This window comes from Littorina saxatilis, linkage group LG2, assembly GCF_037325665.1.
Source record: "Littorina saxatilis isolate snail1 linkage group LG2, US_GU_Lsax_2.0, whole genome shotgun sequence".
Lineage (NCBI taxonomy): Eukaryota > Metazoa > Mollusca > Gastropoda > Littorinimorpha > Littorinidae > Littorina > Littorina saxatilis.
The window spans coordinates 12578564-12599519 of record NC_090246.1 but is presented as its reverse complement, the minus strand read 5'-3'; the positions used below and the strand labels follow the sequence as shown (position 1 = coordinate 12599519).

Below are 20956 nucleotides of genomic sequence, written 5' to 3'. Positions count from 1 at the left end.
GATGGTGATGGAGCGGATACAGGGACGGGGCTGTGTGAGAGCATACCGGGACAAGGAAAAGGTGCAAGGGCAGCAATAACAACAACAAAAGTAACAAAAAATAACAATAACAATAACAAAATTGTCCACTGCAATGAGTACATTCTTCTTCTTCTTCTTCGTTCATGGGCTTAGACTCCCACGTTCACTCATGTTTTAAGCACGAGTGGATTTTTACGTGTATGACCGTTTTTACCCCGCCATTCAGGCAGCATATGCCGATTTCGGGGAAAAAAATGAGTACATTAAAATGGAACATTTTCTTTGACCCACACACCTGCCTGTTGGAAATTGGAAATTCCCTGAAGACAAGAAGGCAATACCAAATACCAAAATATCACATACAAACTAAAATACCACATATGGGTGGTTTTCAAAAAAGTAAGAATTTTCTTGTCCCTGTACTTTCATAAAATCTTACCAATAAACGTATCAGTATTTCTCGATGCAAATTGTTTTATCGTAAAGAGCAACCATTGTACAAGAAGTGGGGTCTAACTTTTTTTTATCAAATATTGCTTTTGATTATTACTATTGTCCATACAATATCGAGTGGGTGGCTAAAAATAGCTGTCCCACGTAAAACATGGTAAACTTGAACTGTCCATAAAATTCTTGAAAAAAAATTCAGGCTGTCCAGAAAAATTATTTTTAAGGTTATTTATCCATGAACTTTACATTTCAAATTCTATTTACCCCTTTCTGCCAACAGAATGAAAGAAAAAATAAACTGAAGATGAAAAAATCATTGTCCCACGGTTTCATGTCAGTGGTGTTACCATCACACAAGTTTGGTGGAAAACATTGGTTTCCCCCCTTGCTATCCATCTTTATATTCGCTGAGAGTTCCTTCCCTTTACCCTCCATAACTTGAATGCAGAGAAAGCCGGCACTGTGAGCTGTGGACCATTTACAAGCCTTTGGAAGCGAAGCAGGTAAGGGTATGTTTGTAAATATTGTCAGTGGTGTTACTAGGTGCAGTTGCAATAAAACACACTCAGGGGAGAAACTGATAGCTCAGTTAGTGGTATTAGTAAACCACTTCCACATGGTGCAAGAACTTTGGATCACGCATGCTTGGGGGAGCAGTCATTATTTTTTAAACTGCATTTTGTCAGTGGTGTTACCGTCAGTGGTGTTACCATGCTGTAGGGTAACACCACTGACAGAATGGTAACACCACTGACATTCGAAGGTCTTTTTGGTGTATTTCACACAGCAGAGACGGGCAACGTTAATTGAAAAGACTACTGGAATGCATACATGGGAAAGAGGATGCTAGGGACTGGGCAGGATGCTTAAAGAAGTAGTTGCTGGTACTTTATGTAGCGTGGAGCTATACATTGCAAGTTATATATCATGTTATATCAATTGTAGCATGCATTATAACAAACACATGCTAAGTATGTACACTTTTGTCCTAGGAGCTGGCGTATATATACCGCAGTCATGAAGATAACTAAAGCCGGGGTGTACATGGGCATTTGGCAAGTGTGTGCAGTGTCCAGCATTTTGAAAAGTCCAGTTTTTTCAGTCCACCCTCAAACTGGCAATCCGATTGTCCGGTTTGATCTTCATAGACTGATTCTACCACGACTTCACAGCGCCTTGAAAGTCACTCCTGGATGTCAGCATGATGACCAAGGTATCTCAGCCACACCCAACAATCCACTCGTGATTATGTGGACGACAACAAGACAGGACATGACCAAAGAACACTGGATAGCAAACCATTTTGTGGTTGCAGTCCCAGAAACAACAGACTCTGTTGGGAAGCAATCAGCCAGACCAATGTCGGATCAGATGTTTGATGTCCCACCCCCAGGAGAGTGTAAGGGCCTCTGGGTTCTGGTCCAGTATGAGCGAAAGCCGTATCCTGGGGTGGTTGTGGAGGTTGATGGTGAAGAGGTCTATGTGGACTGTATGAATGCGGTGGGCAAGGGATTTACTAACACTTTCTTCTGGCCCAAAACATACCAAGATCTCTGTTGGTATGACCATGACAAAATTCTGGCCGTCATCCCACAGCCTGTTCGTACTAGCAATGCAGCAGACCAGTTTTCAGTTGATGAGGCAATATGGAGAGCGGTGGTGGGAAAGTTGAAGGCTTGAAGCATATGATTTTCTGCAAGGGTATTGTCAACTTGACGAGGTTCTGGTATCAAATGCACCGCAAGACATTGTTCATTTTTCTACTACCAAGCCTTTTTTATTACTGCCATGCATTCTGTCAAGAAACGCTGCCTGAAGAGTGCAGGTGCACATATTACTGTAACTTTCTTTTGTGCCCAGGAAAGAAATGAAATGAGATGGATGCAAGCATATCTCATTTGTATTACTGCCTGTTACTTTTTTCTTTATTGTCATGTTGTATTTGCTTGCATTTTCCCCCCTAAGTTTTCTGTTTGTGCTTGTAATCTGTTTGGAACAATTATTTGAGCTGTCGCATTAACCATGTGCATTTGCAATGTGCTACATTTATGTTCAAGTTGTGAAAATGGCATAACGATGATGTCAGTATGCCATTAGTGTTACCAGTTGTCAGCGGTGTTACCAGTTGTCAGTGGTGTTACTAATGTCAAGTTTTGTTACCTTTTTGGAATAAGTTTGTGACATTTATGCATAAAACCTGTTCAAAACAATGTCAGTGTTCAGTTTTAACATGAGCATTACTGATAAATTGTGTTCTTCTTGAAATCTCATTACAAATTCTTTAATGAATGGTGTTTATGTCATTGGTGTTACCAAAAGTAATTTGTTTCACTGTTGCCTACAATGAATGTACCTCTGAATAGTTAAAGTTATGATAATTTCACTTTATCAGAAGTCTCTTTTGGGTTTCAAATTCATAATGAATGTTCATGGTGACAAGTATCTTATTTCCAATTTATAATAAATTCAATTTTTTTATGATGATTGTCAGTGGTGTTACCGACTGTCAGTGGTGTTACCGCTATGTCAGTGGTGTTACCATGCTATTTTTTAATTTTTGTCCATAATTCCTTGGACATTTTAATCAGTACAATGCTTTGTGTTTATGCCTTTAAGTCCAAAGCATACACAAAAAAATAATCGTAAACATTTTATCACTCCTTCATCTGCTCCGTGTGAAAGACAATGATAAAAAAACAGTAAATCAGAGCGAAAGGCACATTTATGCTCTGAAACCTGATATTTCAGTGCAGCGATACATGTTCAATCATGATCAATTGGGAGATCATCTTTAGGCTCTTCAATCCATATGCAAATCAGTATGATATCGCCTTATTTTGTTTGATAAAAAAAAATTCAAAACATGGTAACACCACTGACATTTTTTCCTTGTTTATTTTCATTAATTATTTTTTTCTTCTCCACTGTTTTAGACAAAGAGTGCCCATTTTGTGTTTTGAATACTTTAATGTTTCCTTAATCATTCTAACTCACAAGAAAGTTGATTTGATTAAAGTCATTTTGAAAAATTCATCTGTCTGAAAATTCTTACTATTTTGAAAAGCGCCCATATACTGAAAGGAAGAGACTTACAGCTTTAGGCGAGTTCTGCAAGCCCTCTGTCTGGGTGAGGGTGATGTCTCCATGGAAGATGACCTCTGCTAGTTGATGGACTAGCTGTGTGTGATGCATGATCAAGAACACCTGCAACACAGAACATATACATTTAGCAATGCCTTAAGAAAACATAATCAATGACATAATTAATATAGAATTCGCTAATCACTTCTCGGAAAATAATCGAATCAAAGAAAGAAAGAAAGAAAGAAAGAAAGAAAGAAAGAAAGAAATGTACACACATTTAAATCTATTTTGCATAATTAAATAACAAGCGTTAAAAAAACTCACCTGTGAGAGCAGGAAGAGCGACACCACGGAGCTGACGTGCTTCCTGTCGTCCTGAGCGTCGGCAACCTTCTTGCGCTTGGTGAGGGAGTAGACATAGAGGGGGATGAAGAGGTTGTTGAGCAGGTGGTTGATCAGCACCAGGTTGAGCGTGTCTAGCCCGATGGTCAGGATGTCGTTCAGGTAGTACAGGTGATCCAGGTGCTCGGCCACCAGGTCCGACAGACGATCTCGACTGCGATGGCTGAAAAAAAAGGGAATTGTTTATATATGATGGCTGACGAGTACATTGGCCTTGTAAATTAGAAGCCAGCCTCCCATGTGGAAGGTCGCGGGTTTGAATCCCGACCGCGCCTGATGGGATAAGGGTGGAGATTTTTCCGATTTGCCAGGTCAACTTATGTGCAGATCTGTTGGTGCCTTATTCCCTTTCATTTCCCTCCCCCTTATGTCCGTGTGGCAAGAATCAGACAGCAGAGCACATCCTGCAGGCTTGTCCATACCACAGTGCTCTGAGGAACACCATCTGGCCAGAGGAGACAGCGCTACAAAAGAAGCTATACGGCCCCAGAGAGGACTTGGAGAGGACAGCACGTTTCGCCCTGCAGTCCGGACTGACGATCTAACAGCGAACGACAAGAAGATTCCCTTTCATGTGTACACGCAAGCACAAGAGCACAGGAATGATCCTGTAATTCATGTCAGAGTTCGGTGGGTGATAGAAACATAAAAATACCAAGCATGCAAGCATAAACCTCTTTTTCATCTGAAAGTGGCTCACAACATTGTCAACTGTTGACGGAGAAAGTAAATAATTCTTTAATTTTACCTGACTGACACACCCTTTCCCCATTTACAAACAAACAATACACAGGTCTATCCTACATACGTGAGAGAGATACTCGTGAGATAACAATCGTTCAAATCACACGTGTGTATATCATGTAAATGAGGTCGTGTCAAGCACGCCTTTTTTTCCACTGCTTATGATGCCAAAGTCACCGAGACAAACGTCATTCTAAAAACAAAATTGCGCTCGCTAATTACCCTCGATGAATTTTTAGAACTAACACATCACGCCACACTTTCAAAGTGACGTTTCTTTGCTTTGACGTAATAGATTGCACGAGGGTTTAGAAGAGATCGAGGTTCCAAAACAAGTGTCTTTAATTTACCTGCCTCGACTGCAGGACATTTTCAGTAAAATACTCGTAAGTACAGTATGTAGGATAAACAGAATACTACATGGCTTGCTGTATCGTACCAGATTTACACCCGTTGCTTTTTCAAATAGTGAACTGCGAGCAAAATTTAAAAAAAAACTCGTGTAAATCTGGCACGACACAGCAGCTAAGCCATGTAGTATTCTCTATAGACACAACAAGCCATGTAGTATTCTCTATAGACACAGCAAGCCATGTAGTATTCTCTATAGACACAGCAAGCCATGTAGTATTCTCTATAGACACAGCAAGCCATGTAGTATTCTCTATAGACACAGCAAGCCATGTAGTATTCTCTATAGACACAGCAAGCCATGTAGTATTCTCTATAGACACAGCAAGCCATGTAGTATTCTCTATAGACACAACAAGCCATGTAGTATTCTCTATAGACACAACAAGCCATGTAGCATTCTCTATAGACACAACAAGCCATGTAGTATTCTCTATAGACACAGCAAGTCATGTAGTATTCTCTATAGACACAGCAAGCCATGTAATATTCTCTATAGACACAGCAAGCCATGTAGTATTCTCTATAGACACAGCAAGCCATGTAGTGTTCTCTATAGACACAGCAAGCCATGTAGTATTCTCTATAGACACAGCAAGCCATGTAGTATTCTCTATAGACACAGCAAGCCATGTAGTATTCTCTATAGACACAGCAAGCCATGTAGTATTCTCTATAGACACAGAAAGCCATGTAGTATTCTCTATAGACACAGAAAGCCATGTAGTATTCTCTATAGACACAGCAAGCCATGTAGTATTCTCTATAGACACAGCAAGCCATGTAGTATTCTCTATAGACACAACAAGCCATGTAGTATTCTCTATAGACACAGCAAGCCATGTAGTATTCTCTATGGGAAAACGAAAATCTTACTCCATGTCGTGGCGCACACAGAGCTCTAGGTCCAGAATATGATTGCCGATGAACCAGACCAGGTTGGAGAAGTAGGGAGCGGCCGTGCGGTCACGGATGTAACGAAGCATGGCCTTGTCGTCCACTGAAACACATTGCAATGTACCATTCACTGAAACACATTGCAATGTACGAATCACTGAAACACAATGCAATGTACCATTCATTATTTGATTCAAAGGTAATGACACGAGGAATTAGATCAATAAAATTCACAGAGAAAAAAAACCCAGATGGAAGTACTTCCTTGTTGTTTCCATACAAGATGTGTTGTCGTTTCCTGTATGTTTAATACGCGAGTCACAGAGTTATTTCAAGAATTAAGTTTTAAATTAATAAGAGATAAAAAGACATCAAGCTTCTTAAAGCATCCTTTTTGTCATCTGTCGTGCACAGAAACACATGAAATGATCAATAGTCAAACACACACTATGCATAAAACATATGCACACACACACACACACACATGTACCTGAATCCTTCCCTCTATAATTTTGCGACTCATAAGCATAAACAAGAAAACCTACAAGTTCAGACAGACAGACAGAGATAAAGAAAGACAGACAGACAGACAGAGATAAAGAAAGACAGACAGACAGAGATAAAGACAGACACACACACATACAACTCACCTCTAAAAACGTTGAGAGTGATGGTGCGTACAGCAATACGGACCATGGCTTCTGAGTGGTTGAAAAACTTGATGGCCTCTGTGTACAAAGCGAAGTCGTTTGTGTGCTAAAAGTAAAGAAAAACAGCACATTGAAGCAAAAAGGCAAAATTGACATCGTCGTTTATGAAACGTAGACAAAATGAAAAGACAAATGAAAGTGTTTAGTCCGCAAGTTCATAATACACTTCTTCTTTGTCTAAGTCCATTCCCAACCTTGGGCAATTAAAGATTCTGTATTCTGTATGTACGAACTCTACCTTTCCACTTTCTTTCTTTTAGTGTTGAACTCTTTTGTTCTTTATCTGATGAGATTCGTTGAAAATATGTCAATTATTGCAATAGGTACAAATGCTTTGCACGCACGCACACACATACACACACACACACGTGCCTACATTTATGCAAACTTACATGCCTGCAAACACTCACACACATATACGAAGGCTGTTCCATAATTATTTAGAATCTTAGAAACAAAAACACATACCAACAATCCAATTGAGCCATTTTCTAGACTAACTCTCCCCCAGCCGACACTAAACTGGCCATCCTCTCAAACGAGCTCATTCAGGCCTGGGACCATGTGGCATTGACTATACCTTTTCTGGCTCTCGTGAAGGCTCTGACAGAGTTTTCAGGGCTCCTAAACCATCTTTCCGCGGCTGTTTCTAAAAATCAGAGAACAGGTTGAACTAGCATGGGGAAAGGTCAGGAGAATAGGTTGGAAGCAAAACAGCAGAGCTCTGGGGCATTAAATATTTGTGTAAGATCTTTTCAACTGCAGAGCTTTCATTGCCCAAAGCATCTTGCTTCTCCCTGATTGTGATTTGGGGATCTCCTCTTAGCATCTGCTCAACAGGAGCCTGGATTCTAAATAATAATGGAACTTACAGCCCTTATATAATATATTTGCAGCCACAACCACAACTTCTGCATTCCAATTTGAAAAACAAGTCATCTGATGAATCATACATTATTAGTGACCTGCTCAATGCATATTAGATTTATGTACCGTTTCATAATGAAAGCTGACCTTTCCTGTACCCGTATGCTCATCATGCACAGACACAAACCAAACCAGCATCGCAAAGATCTGTCTCCTAAATCAAGAAGCAGAAACCAGTGCTGCAGCGGACACCCCCGTTTAAGACACTCTGATTTAAGACCTAACCTCTTTTAAGGCTTTGCTATTTCAGATTTTCTGTTAATGACCTACTACTACTAGCTGTTTACCCATTTGTTTCAAAAACTTGTACAGTAATTTCTTGGAATCGTCTTTGATGATTTTTTTCCAAAAATACCATATGACACGACTCGAGTGACAATGGGCAAACTCCGCAAAAATCACAATCCATTTCGGAGCCTTTGATCCTCATACACACACACTCACGCAGCTTTATGTATCAGATGTAATTTACCATAATTTTAAGACTGATTCCTCCTTTTTTTTAAGACATGTTTTTTCTCCTCCGAAAACGGCGTATGGCTGCCTAAATGGCGGGATAAAAAACGGTCATACACGTAAAATTCCACTCGTGCAAAAAACACGAGTGTACCTGGGAGTTTCAGCCCACGAACGCAGAAGAAGAAGACATGTTTACTCAGATTTTTGGAGGTCTTAAAGAGGGGGTTCCACTGTAACAAGTTACAGAACTCTTTCAGTGAATGTTAAAAACTAGAAAGAAGAAAGGTAATAAAGAAGTACAGTTTTACTTTTACCTAAATATGATGCACTATCAAACACACAAATCCATCACCATGAAAATGTTAAATACACCCTTTACCCAAACAGCTGCCATACTTCGCACTAAAACTGAATGACTTATATGCCTCAACAACTGAACATTAGCAAACTCTTTTAATGTGGAACAGAGCTCACACCAGTAAGTTTAGCAAACACAAAAACAAGAAAATGTTGAAAAGCTAAAACTTTCCTGTTAAATATTTACAATCACTATATGAAACATTACTTTGACCTCTGTAACACAAAAAAAATTGTATAACTGTTATGAAAATGTGCGCAGACGTAATAATGCATACAGGAATTATCCTCTGGTTGCTTGATATTTAAAAGGCAAAATTAACCCTGTGAAAGTGACAGCACTTACTGAAAGAAGAGTGACTGTTTTAGATTCATTCAGAGGGGCCATCAACTTAAAAATCACCATAGATGGGTACAAGTTTCCATTTTCTTTCAAAGGATAAGAGCACCTTCTGCTCAGACAAACGCCAAAAACCTGAAGCCTGGTTGCAACTTGTGCAGAGTGGGAATTTTCTGCTGCATTTATGTTGTAAAACACAAAAGAGATTCAAAGGGACCCCCACGCACACCTGTTTGTTGGTGTATGTGATGTAAAGATACCTTCCTCTTATCCCATGTAAAAGCCTGGACATATCTTATTATGATGAAGAGCTTATATAGCGCGAACCACAATTAACTGTGCTCTCCGCGCTTTACATATTAATTTCTGCCGTTTGAAATGGAATTTTTTACAGACAGACAGACAAACAGACATTTTTTACACACAATATATAACGCATTCACATCGACCAGCAAACCTCAAGCCTGTTAGGCGAGCCTTCACCTTTCACGGCCTATTATTCCAAGTCAAACGGGTATTTGGTGGACATTTTTATCTATGCCCATACAATTTTGCCAGGAAAGACCCTTTTGTCAATCGTGGGATCTTTAACGTGCACACCCCAATGTAGTGAACATGAAGGGACCTCGGTTTTTCGTCTCATCCGAAAGACTAGCACTTGAACCCACCACCTAGGTTAGGAAAGGGGGGGAGAAAATTGCGGCCTGACCCAGGATCGAACACGCAACCTCTCGCTTCCGAGCGCAAGTGCGTTACCACTCGGCCACCCAGTCCTTGGTATCTGTGGTAGTTTACATGATGGTTTACCCAGGGAGGAAGGTATCTTTACATCACACACACCAACAAACAGGTGTGTGTGTGTCCATTTAATTCTTTGTGTTTTATGATCATAAGGATAGAACAGAGAGTGGTTATTATTTCACACTAAAATAATTCAAGACCTTATTCTATTTTGCTTCAGCTTGACGTCAGAATTCACAAGTGACATACAGCTTGAAAGAAAAAAGAGAAAGTAGAGACCTGGACAAGAAAATGATAAAGCCACAGAATGCATATGATCAGCCATCTCCAAACAAACTGTCCAAATACCTACACTCAAACAACCTTCAACCTGCACAAGTAGTGATCGAATTTTACAATGAGCAGAACTTCAACTCGGCTGTACTATCATGCAACTTTCAGCTAAGTTTAGGTTTCACTTACTGGGTTTTCAGAGTCCTGTAAACAGGAAAATGAATGAAATCTTTGAGAAAAACAGGTCTCCAAATGTACAATAAACAGTTAGGAATGCAATAATGAAAGCATCCCACCTATCAGTACTTTGATTCATTTATCAGTTACCTCCAAAGATCTTGAAACATCTTCACCAAACGTCACACATATATCTATTTGTTCTGTTTAACACTCTCTCAAGGTTTTAATGCTAGATAATTCATCAATTGCATGTATAAACAGCCTTTCCCAGCTTGTGGTTTGCTGTTGTGTGTAAGTGCTTCACCTGCACTTGGCATAGATGGCCTTTGTGAGCAGAAAACAGTAATTGGGGCGGGGGGGGGGGGGGGGGGGGGGGCAGAGGAGCAGGAGCGTCATATCTTTCTCTAAGGTTCTTTCCGAGAGGCGGGATCTAAATCTAAAACTTCACAATGAACTTTCCTTGACTTTCATGTTGTATACAAACTTCACTTAATGAACGTTTCTTGATTTTCATGTTTTATCTTCTACATTCACGAAAAGACACTGGCAAAGTGAATTTTCTGCCCCTACATGATTTACAAGGCACTGTAAGTTTAAGAATACTTAACTCAACAACATACAGGTTGTGGTACAGGAAAGCCTCTAAATTTACTTTTAATCTGAAAGTTTTAGTTCACACAACAACTCAAGCAAACTCCTCACAGCACATAAGAAAACCAAGTGCACACAGCCTACAACAAAGTGACACCACAAACACGCATAAACCACTGTCTTTACCATTCATGTACAGAGAAAATATTAACGTAAGGCTTACCTCATTGTAGAAAAAGTGGATGGTATGTCTGTTGAGCTTCAGCGACAGCGTCTTGAGAAATGATATGTAGTAGGCCATCACCTTAACAGAATCAAACATCCATTTTCAGAGCACACCACGGTACACCTACCTCCGCCTTCCCATGCTATCAAAGGCCAGCCAACCAGAAAAATAATGTTTACCTCGGTACAGTAGAACCCCCTTTAAAGTCCGTCCCCCCCATAAGACCTTACTTTTTCAGATTTCCCGTTCATAGCATTTGTAAATTTACCTCCATTTTAAGATATAATTTTGTTCAGTTTTCTTGATGTCCTTTCTTTATTTGGTGTTTAACGTTGTTTTCAACCACGAAGGTTATATCGCGACGGGGAAAGGGGGGGGGGGGGGGGGGGGGAGATGGGATAGAGCCACTTGTTAATTGTTTCTTGTTCACAAAAGCACTAATCAAAAATTTGCTCCAGGGGCTTGCAACGTAGTACAATATGACCTTACTGGGAGAATGCAAGTTTCCAGTACAAAGGACTTAACATTTCTAACATACTGCTTGACTAAAATCTTTGCAAACATTGACTATATTCTATACAAGAAACACTTAACAAGGGTAAAAGGAGAAACAGAATCCGTTAGTCGCCTCTTACGACATGCTGGGGAGCATCGGGTAAATTCTTCCCCCTAACCCGCGGGGGGCTCTTGACGTCCTAAAAAGAGGGGGCAGGGTGTGTGTGACTGTGTGTGTGTATGGGGGGGTCCACTTTTAGTATAACACTAGATCTAACAGCTAGCTCTACTTTAAATCCCATTGTATTTTACACAAACGCACACACACAAACCAATGGTTTGCTACCACCCTCTGTCCTTTTACAACGCTGTGATGTCTTGCCTAAGACTGATTTTCTGATCCTTTGCTAACATGGTTTATAATTCTATGCTATAAATTGTATAACTTCACATACATGTGTAGGCTTTTAGTTTTAAAACTGAAACTAGGCCACAATGACCTTCAAGGGCTAATAAGTTGTAAATCGGTCAAAAACCAAATACTGTACTTTCAGAAAGAGCTAACAAGTGTTACTTATTCTCCGTGAATAAAAAAAAAAGGGATAATTAAAATGAAATGCCATGTCGTTGTTGTACTCGATAAGTTGTATTTAATTCATTGTATGAGATATTGTTAATTGTTGTTATTTATTTAAATAAAATTGTTTAGAAAAAAAGAAAAAAAATGAAATGCCATGTCATAACCATTATTCAATCAGTATCACAATGTATAATTAATTAAGGTTATTAAGATTATTATATTTAAGATTGATTTAAGGCGCTGTCACGTTTCAATAGATCACAAAAGGTGATTATGAACGGTTAGTTACTGCTAACTAACCACACCACGATCCACTCTCGCAGTCATACAAATAGATAGAATCAACAAAAGTATAAGTTTCAGACGCCTGTTTATATACTATCTCGCCACCTCCCTCGAGACTTCACTCCAAAAGATGTTTTATGTTCAAAACGTAAAAATAGGTCACTGACAAAAAAATGCCAGTTAAAGTTTAGAAAATGATAATAACACGCTGATCCCGTGTATAGATAGGAAAGTTAACTGTTCTGCAGGTGTCACACACCCCACGTTGTCACCACTCAAATGAAATCCCAAATACACAAGGTGACTTGGTGGTTAAAGGCGCAATGACATGGTGCATTTAGCTTTTCGTTACGGAGTGGGCGACCCGTAAATAGTCCTTCCCCACTACTGCTTCGTTGATTGTAGTGCCAGTCGGTGTTGAACGAAGCAGGGAATCGTGGGGAAATCAGGCGCCTCACTCAGCTGCTGAAGACAACGGGTGGTCGTGTAGGTGAAGTCACTGCCTGCCGGAAGACCCCTGCAGACGGTGACGGCCTCACCGGTTATCCCAGCAGCAGCAACAGCATACAGCACCGCGACACCAGGTTACAGCATACAGCACCGCGAAGATAGTTATGTAGGTAGTAGATACCGCTGAATCCAGCGAAGATATGTAGGTAGTAGATAGTAGATAGTAGATAGGCTCAACAGCCTAATGTAAGTAGCTCTCCTTTAAGCGAATTCGCTTCCTTTGTATGGCTTTCGCCCGTCGACAAATTTCCTGCCACACTCCCTCTTGTGCTGAATTTACTTCATGCGTTGGAATTTTCCCCCCCGCTCAGCCAAGAAACAACCTGACAACCTCGTCGTCAGCAAACATGGAATACAGCGAAAGGTGGTCTCTTCTTAATGTTCCTAAAAGCCCTACTGTACATGCAGAACGGCACGTTGACATAAAATGATATATCACCACGTGTTGAAAACCATCAAACTCTTAGGAAGAAGAAAACGACCCTTCTCTCTTGCTGCCTATGTTCAAGTGTGTCATTTCAAGTCTCCCTCAAACACCTTGAAAACATCACGTGACTCTACGTGTCACGTATCCAGTTCAGTCCCAGTCGATTTTGCCCAGACAGCAAAACCCTCCACGATGAAACCCTGTTGCACGCCAGCCAGGCGTGGAGAACGTATTTCACGTGTTGTCCAGTCAGCGAAAAACAGCCCGTCGCATACACAAGCACAGGCGCTTTTCATCGCAATTTGAGAAAGGCACCCCACAGAGTGTTCCTTTCTCAATCCATGTCACTAAACCGTGACAGGCGCTTACGTTGTGTATTGTTGCTGTTATTTAGATGATTATATTTAAGATTGTAAGGCGCTTAGAACTATTTTAGGATTTGCGCCCTATAAATACCCTTATCATAATTATTATTATTATTATAAAGATAAGGGAAGCTCAATACAGATACAATTAAAAGGCATAGTAAGTGCTATGAGATATTAAGATCAAATTACCTGCACTATAGTACCTTTTCATAGATCTACTATACTAACCTCTTCATCTGAGAAGTCAAACTTGTGGACAATGATTGAGTTGATGTGATTATTCGAGAGCAGATAATCTGGAAAGATAAAGACACAAAAAATGCTTGCATTCTCGACATATGAATATGAATATATACCGGGTATACAACATATATCAAGCCAGCAAATAATTTTTAAAAAAAGCAGAATTTTTTTATTTCTAGGATCCCAATATCCACCTTTTCAACGTGTAAATGTATGACTTAAAACAGGTTTTGTCTGATAGAGGCATGTCTATCAGACAGCATTGACAGATATTATGAGGAAGAGTCGGGACTCTGACAGTGACGCTGAAGAATCAGGCTTGTAGTTGTACTACTATTCATCACATTCAGTGAATTAATTTTTATAGACATGGAGCATCTTTAGCAAACCACTGCAGGTGCATCGCAATTATAGACTTCAAATTCAAGTCAGATTCACCAGAAAACATCTCGAACATGGTGCTGTAGACAGTGTCTTTGAATGTAAGTGAACATTCTACTCTAACCATGAGATGAAACATGCATATTACACAGTGAGGTTTCGTTGCGTATATTCTCAAAGAGAATGTTGAGCGTCTGCAGCAGCTGCACGCAGATGTATCGTCCACATCTTTGCTGGAGGTAGCGCAGAAAGTGTGACAGCATATTCTTCTCCAGGAAGAAACTATTGAAAACAAACATACGCACAATAATTAATCCATTGATTAAATGACATGGAACAATAGACTGCAGGTGAGAAGAACTGGAACAAGATAATAACTATGTACTCCCCAGATACAAACACAAAATATGTATTTTTTCCTGTTCCTGTGTTAAAAATGTGTATCTGGTAAGTATAATTGTTATCTTGTTGTAAATGATTAAACAAAGATCTTATGACTTATTTACTCGGAGGTGGTGATACTCAAAATTGAATTTCCATTTAATATCTGAATTTATAGACAAGAACGTTCTTCGTCCTATGTTTTCTTGTTATTTTACACATTGATATATAAGTTATAACTTTGGGCAAAATAGTGACTCTATAATTGACAAGATTTTGACACATTCTTCCATGATTAATGTGAGTTAATATATATAATATAATTTATAAATTACATCAAACACAACTTTTTCGCTCAATATCTTTAAAACTACAATCATCCTACCTAATGACCTTCCTCTGCAATGACTTTTAAGTAAGTTTGACCAGAAACATTTTTTTAAGATAGTTTCCCTTTTTTCATGATTATTTACACCAAATGTAACATACAGACCAGCTAAAAAAGAACGCTCAAAATTCAAAACCTATTTTCAGATCAAACTTTTAATAATCTAACATATGTTTTTCCATCCATTTCTGGACCTATTAAAAATTAGATTGAGATGATACCCTTATCAGTAACTTGGTTATTCAATGCACAATGTACCATGCATTTCGCGTAACGCCTTGTGTGCCCAAAAAGGTGCTTTTTTTCTTGAACAAAGTCAATTTTCTCAGCATCCAGACAACTGACAGACATAAATTTGGTATGGATAGAATCTGCATGAGGAATACTTCATAACTGTATTGTTTATATTGTAGTCATTTAAAAACAGAATAAAATACAAAGTAATAAAGGTATCCAGAACAGGATTTTTGCATTTGGACACCTTGACAGATTCCTGACCATATATATATTCATTTTGAATGAAACCTTGCATGCTGCTTACTATTACAAATACTATAAACGTGTAAAACGTAGCTTCTACAATCATTCTTCTACTACTTCTAGCATAACTATTATACAAAGTCAAACAAAAGCATATTTTTCATTGTTAATGTTAGTGTTATACATACTCAAACACGCTGCTGTCATTTTGATCGCCCCAAATGAGAATCTCTGAGATGGAGCGAAGAGTTTCAACAAGCTGGCTGCGATTCTGCTCAGTCACTGTCTGGTTCTTGGCTAGAAGGTTGTGTAGATATCTAGCCACAGACAAAAGATGAAGACATCATTAATAATTAACAATGCTAAATTTTAGTCTCTAACTCATAAGTCTAAATAATTAACTCATTCAAAGGGGCAGCATATATATCACATAGTATTATGATATGATATGATATGATATGTTGACAGACTGGTACTTAGGCTGTTGAGCCTTTGTCTGATCTTTTGATCAGTTGCTATCCTAGCCTAACTTTGGGCTAGGTAACCTACACGATCTTTTGATCATAAGAACGTTTATCATTGGAAAGATGATCATACAAAAACGTGTTACCGTGAAAACTGGATAGTTTGATCAATGTAAAGTGAACAATGTCATTGTCAAGTTGTAAACACGCAGCTGACACCACTCCTCGCCAGATTTGGTAAACATACTTCATTTTGAAAATCAATGCCGTAGTCAATGAATGCTTACGGGCTTAGTGAAAAATAAAGTAGCCGCCAGATATGAGAACAAATTTTATGGATAACTACGGCCATCAAATGAAAAAGAGATCAAGATTACCTAACATCACCCGATTCTTTCTAAACATATATCGATCGACTACACTACTCTGCGACCTACTTTAGATGCTCCAAAGAATGAGGGTTCTTGGGCTTCCACAAGGCCCCTGACAGCCAGGACCTCTGTTTGGAGAACATTGTTGTTTCAGTTTTTCATTGGAACACTGCGACGATGGTGATAACTTCCAAAAGCTGTTGTTTTTCAAGCACTTTATCTGTCCAGTTGGGCGGATCAACACTGCTAGTCTTCCATCTTGATTCTTCTGCCTTACGAGTGCTTTCCCTTGTTTTGACGGGAACAACGAGGTTGTCGCCCTTCCATGGTGATGGTAAACTTATGTTGTGATGCTTTTGTTTTACCCCGGTCAAACAAAGATAATCATGACACAAAGGGAAAGAGGTAAAGGAAGAAAGAGGGGTGTGAGGGATATGGGGATTCGAAAGGGTGAGATCAGAGAAAGAAGAGAAGAAGAAAGTGAACAGAAAATCGGCAGTGAGCACACCTAGAAATCTTAGTCAGAAAGGTACTGTATATAGTAACTGAGAATGCAAAATTAAACATTGCACGACTCAACTTGATCCCGGTTTGCTCTCTCAAGACTGATCATATTTTATCTTCAAGAGAGATCAAGGGGAAAAAATAAACGCCCCGGCGAAGATTGAACTCTCAACATCGAGACTTCGTGTCTGATGTCCTAAACCACTATAGGCTACTGCGCCAATTGAGAAATCTAAGAAAAAACATTGATATGAATTCATGTTATGTCAGGGGTCGACACTAACTTATTTGGCCTGGGGCCACACTGGCCCCAGAGATGGAAATTGCTGGGGCGGCAATGCATTGTCTGTTTTTCTTCATCGTACTGAAGCCAGGGAAATTCTTTCAACCATTTGACATTGAAATTACGACAGCGCTTTGCGCTTTTGGCTGCATCGGTCTCCTTTTTTCGTTTCTCTCCACCCTGTTCTTCATCTTCATTTCCATGTCTTTTTACACCAGGGATGTGTCGCCACATTTTGCGTTTGGCATTTGAAGGCGATACTTATCTCTCACGCTAAAGAGCGCAATCTGGGAGTTATTTCCCTTGCAGCAATGTCCTTTGACGATTTCAATGGGTTTTTTTCCTTGACTGCGGCATTGATCGTAACGCAAATTTCAGTGACGACTTTGACTGGCGATTTTTAGTGATTGGCTCTGGCATTAGAATTTTCGGTTTGTCATTGTTGGAATTTATCCTGGGGCGGAGTGGGCCCCAAGCTTCGGCAATGTTTGGGGCGGAACACAAAACTCTGGGGCGTTCCGCCCCCCGCCCCCGCTAGTGTCGAACCCTGTATGTTATTCGTGAAGCAGCATGATTTATAACTATATCTATCCGCCCACTGTTCAGAAGTGAATACATGCATAACTATTTCTTTTATGTTTGTTTTCAACTTCACAGAGCTTTGGAGAGATTCAAATACTCTGCTTGTCATTTTTCTTGCATGTTGTAAATATAGAGATATCGGCGCAGCTATTTGCAAGGCGCGAATGTCGACCGTGTAGCATGACAGTGTAAACATGTACTGCGATTCCGTGAAACATGTTTGCAAATAAAGGCAAATTTGAAGGGCAATTTTTGCAACGCATGAATGGTAGTTCAAGCGTAGATTGATATAAAATTATTATTTTTTCCGTCTTTGACAACACTGGTGGAGTGGCCCAGCGGTTAAGACATCGGCCCCGACATTTCGAGGGCCCGTGGGCTTGAGTTCGGATCTCTGCCAAGTCGTTTATTTTTTCTGCTCGATCCTTCTTGACGAGTATGCCCAGCTTTGAGCAAAATCAGTTCAAGCGTTGACTGAAGCTCTCAAGGTCATACACGCCCGGCGTATAGACTGATCATGGGTAGCGTTTGCTGTACAGAATTCTGTACATGATTTTCACCTTATCTTTTCTTCTTCTTCTTGTTCTTCCTCTTGTCGTTCGCTGTTAGATCGTCAGTCCGGACTGCAGGGCAAAACGTGCTGTCCTCTCCAAGTCCTCTTTGGGGCCGTATAGCTTCTTTTGTAGCGCTGTCTCAAGTCCTCTGGCCAGATGGTGTCCCTCAGAGCACTGTGGTATGGACACGCCTGCAGGATGTGCTCTGCTGTCTGATTCTTGCCACCCGGACATAGGGGGGAGGGAACTAGCTTCAGCTTTGTGGCCATATGATGGTTTAGTCTGTTATGTCCAGTGCGGAGTCTGAGTAGGACGACTTGTTCTTCACGTTGGAGCAGGTGGTAGTCATCTTTCTCAGCTCTGGTTTTCCTCTTGTTTTTGATGATTGTCTTTTTTTCCTTGTACTGCAGCTGGGACGTGAACTGTTCCTTTGAGGCACCTTCCTTGGCAAGTTTGTCTGCAGCCTCGTTTTCTGCTATGTCACAATGAGCTGGCACCCACTGAAGCACGACCCTTCGGTTCTGAGCAACCTGTTGGAGGGCGTTGTTGAGCTCAGTTTCTTTGTTGGCAGGCAGAGCTTGGAGTGCTGACATTGCATCTGTCAGAAAGACGACCTGAGGACATTCATGGTTTGATCCGTCAACTATTGTGGCTCGGCTGTCTTCAAGGCCTGTACTTCTGCACTATAGTTGGTGCAGTGCAAACCTGTGGGAATGCTCGCTGTTTGTGCCTCTCCCTCTGGGTACCGAACTAGCACGCCAGCTCCTCCATCTCTCACAGCATCAGTGGCTGACCCATCAGTGTAGGCGTGGATCCACGCTTCTTCAGGGTAGTGGTCTGCAATCATGGCCAGGGTAAGCGCCTTCTTACTGATGTCACTAATGTCCCGTGATGTCACGCCTTTCACAGTTGTGTTGATCTCGAGGACCCTCTGGTTGGCTTCCCAAGGTGTTGGGCATGTTCCTGTGGCATCGAGCGGCAGAGTGCTTACCGGCAGGTGGGGTAGGTACTGTCGCTTGAGGCTTCTGCTTTGGTGCACAAAGCTTGAGCGTTTCAGCCTGTTCCTGATAGGTTTTTCCATTCTGCTGTTCATTGGGTGCTTTGGTAGGCTTTTGTATTTCTCTGCTTGGATGAGTGTCTTTGTGTCTCTTCGAGTGATCAACGGTTGGACTCCTGTCAGGGACTCCATGGTCTTGATTGGAGTTGACCTCATTGCTCCTGTCAGGATACGGAGTGCTTGATTCTGGACTTTGTCCAGGGCTTGCAGATTGGATTTGCAAGCGCTTGACCAGGCTGGGGCTCCGTATTCAAGTTGGGGTCTCACCGTGCCTTCATACAGTGTCTTCAGGGTCTTCTCACTGGCACCCCAGTTTGTTCCAGCCAGCTTTCTCATGATTGCCAATTTGCGTCTGGCTTTGTTTTCTGCTTTCTGGATCTGTGGTTTCCAGGTCAGTCGTTTGTCGAATGTACGTGACACCGAGGTACGTTGGTTCGTCATCATTCCTGAGTGGTGTGTCGCCAAGTTTGATGACTCCTGGCTTTTGTTTTGGGGACAAGGTAAAGAGTGTGGTCGTGGATTTCTCTAGATTGATCTTGACACACCAGTCGTCTGCCCAGGCTGCAAGTTTGTCAGCTGCCAACTGCAGGCGGTATGTTGCTGTGGTTGAATGTTCTTCGGTGCACCACATTACCAGATCGTCAGCATATAGAGCAGCTTTGACTCCCTTTGGCAGTTCAGGCAGCAGATCGTTGATGGAGATCAAAAAGAGAGTTGGCGAGATCACTCCGCCTTGTGGGACACCGTGTCGTATCAAAACCCTCCTGCTCAATCGGCTGCTGACTGTGACCCTCGATCTGCGGTTGTGCAGGAAGGATCGTATCCAAGACAGCATCTTTCCACTGACTCCACATATCTGTGTCTTTACCAGGCCATCTGTCCGCACTCTATCAAACGCCTTCTGTAGGTCTATCCAGGCTGCAAAGACCATCTTCTGATTCTGGAAGGCATCCTCAATCTCCTGAGACAGGTAGGTGGCCTGGTCTTCTGTGCTCTGGAACTGGCGGAAGCCTGCTTGCTCTGGTGCAAGGATGTCTTTTTTCTCCAGATACCAAAGAAGGCGTTGATTCACCATCCTTTCCATGGTCTTGACAACACAGCTCGTGAGGCTGATTGGACGGTAGCTTGGAGCTTTCTTCTTGTCTTTTCCTTTCTTGTGTATAGGGATTATTGTAGCTTCTTTCCAAACTTGTGGGACTTGGCCTTCTTTCCAGCTGAGGTTGAAGATGTCGAGAAGCTTGCCAACAGCAGCACTTCCCAGATGGTTCAGCATTTCGTTGGATATCCCATCGGGCCCTGGCGACTTCTTGTTTTTCAGCTTGCGTAGTGCCTGGCGTAGTTCCTGATGAGTGAAGGGTGCTTCCATGGCTTCTGGGCTAGCTTTGTTGTTTCTCCTCTCTCTTTGTTCCTTTCTTGCCTACCTCTGTTTCTCTGCTCCAACATTGAGGTGGCTTTCGCTTGCATAGCTGTTGGCAAAGTGATCAGCGGCTTGCTTTCCAGTAAGGATTTCGCCTCTGTCTTCGATGGTGATGTTGGCTCCTCTCACTTCCTCATCGCTCAGCTGTTTGGTAAGTTTCCATAACTTTTCTCCATCTTTCTCCAAGTTAAGTGAGGCTGTCTTCTCTCTCCAGCTTCTACGGATAGCTTGCAGCTTTTCTTTCAGGAATCTGGCCTTGGCATTTTGGAGGCAGTTGTGGTTCTCTTGTGAGGGGATCTCCTCCGCGTTCTTCCTGGCAGCCTCAAGATCATCTTGGAGTTCTTGTAGTATGTTGCTCCAGTATGGCTTGTAT

General features: G+C 41.1%; 1 protein-coding gene across 2 annotated transcripts in view; it reads right to left on the bottom strand.

The window, feature by feature from the left end:
- The window catches only part of LOC138958206 (protein CLEC16A-like), a 42667-nt gene extending 26218 nt beyond the window's left edge, over positions 1–16449 (bottom strand). The window contains exons 1-10 of one of the 2 annotated variants that reach the window (XM_070329297.1): positions 16253–16449; positions 15540–15668; positions 14251–14384; positions 13707–13774; positions 10811–10891; positions 7300–7368; positions 6660–6765; positions 5989–6112; positions 3880–4120; positions 3565–3675 (exon numbers count right to left, since the gene is read on the bottom strand). In XM_070329297.1, the coding sequence (XP_070185398.1) occupies positions 3565–3675; positions 3880–4120; positions 5989–6112; positions 6660–6765; positions 7300–7368; positions 10811–10891; positions 13707–13774; positions 14251–14384; positions 15540–15668; positions 16253–16329 (1140 nt within the window). In that variant the 5' untranslated portion in view covers positions 16330–16449. The remainder of the gene's footprint in view (positions 1–3564; positions 3676–3879; positions 4121–5988; positions 6113–6659; positions 6766–7299; positions 7369–10810; positions 10892–13706; positions 13775–14250; positions 14385–15539; positions 15669–16252) is intronic. The other variant, XM_070329298.1, reaches the window with a different exon arrangement.
- Positions 16450–20956: the final 4507 nt, after the last annotated feature.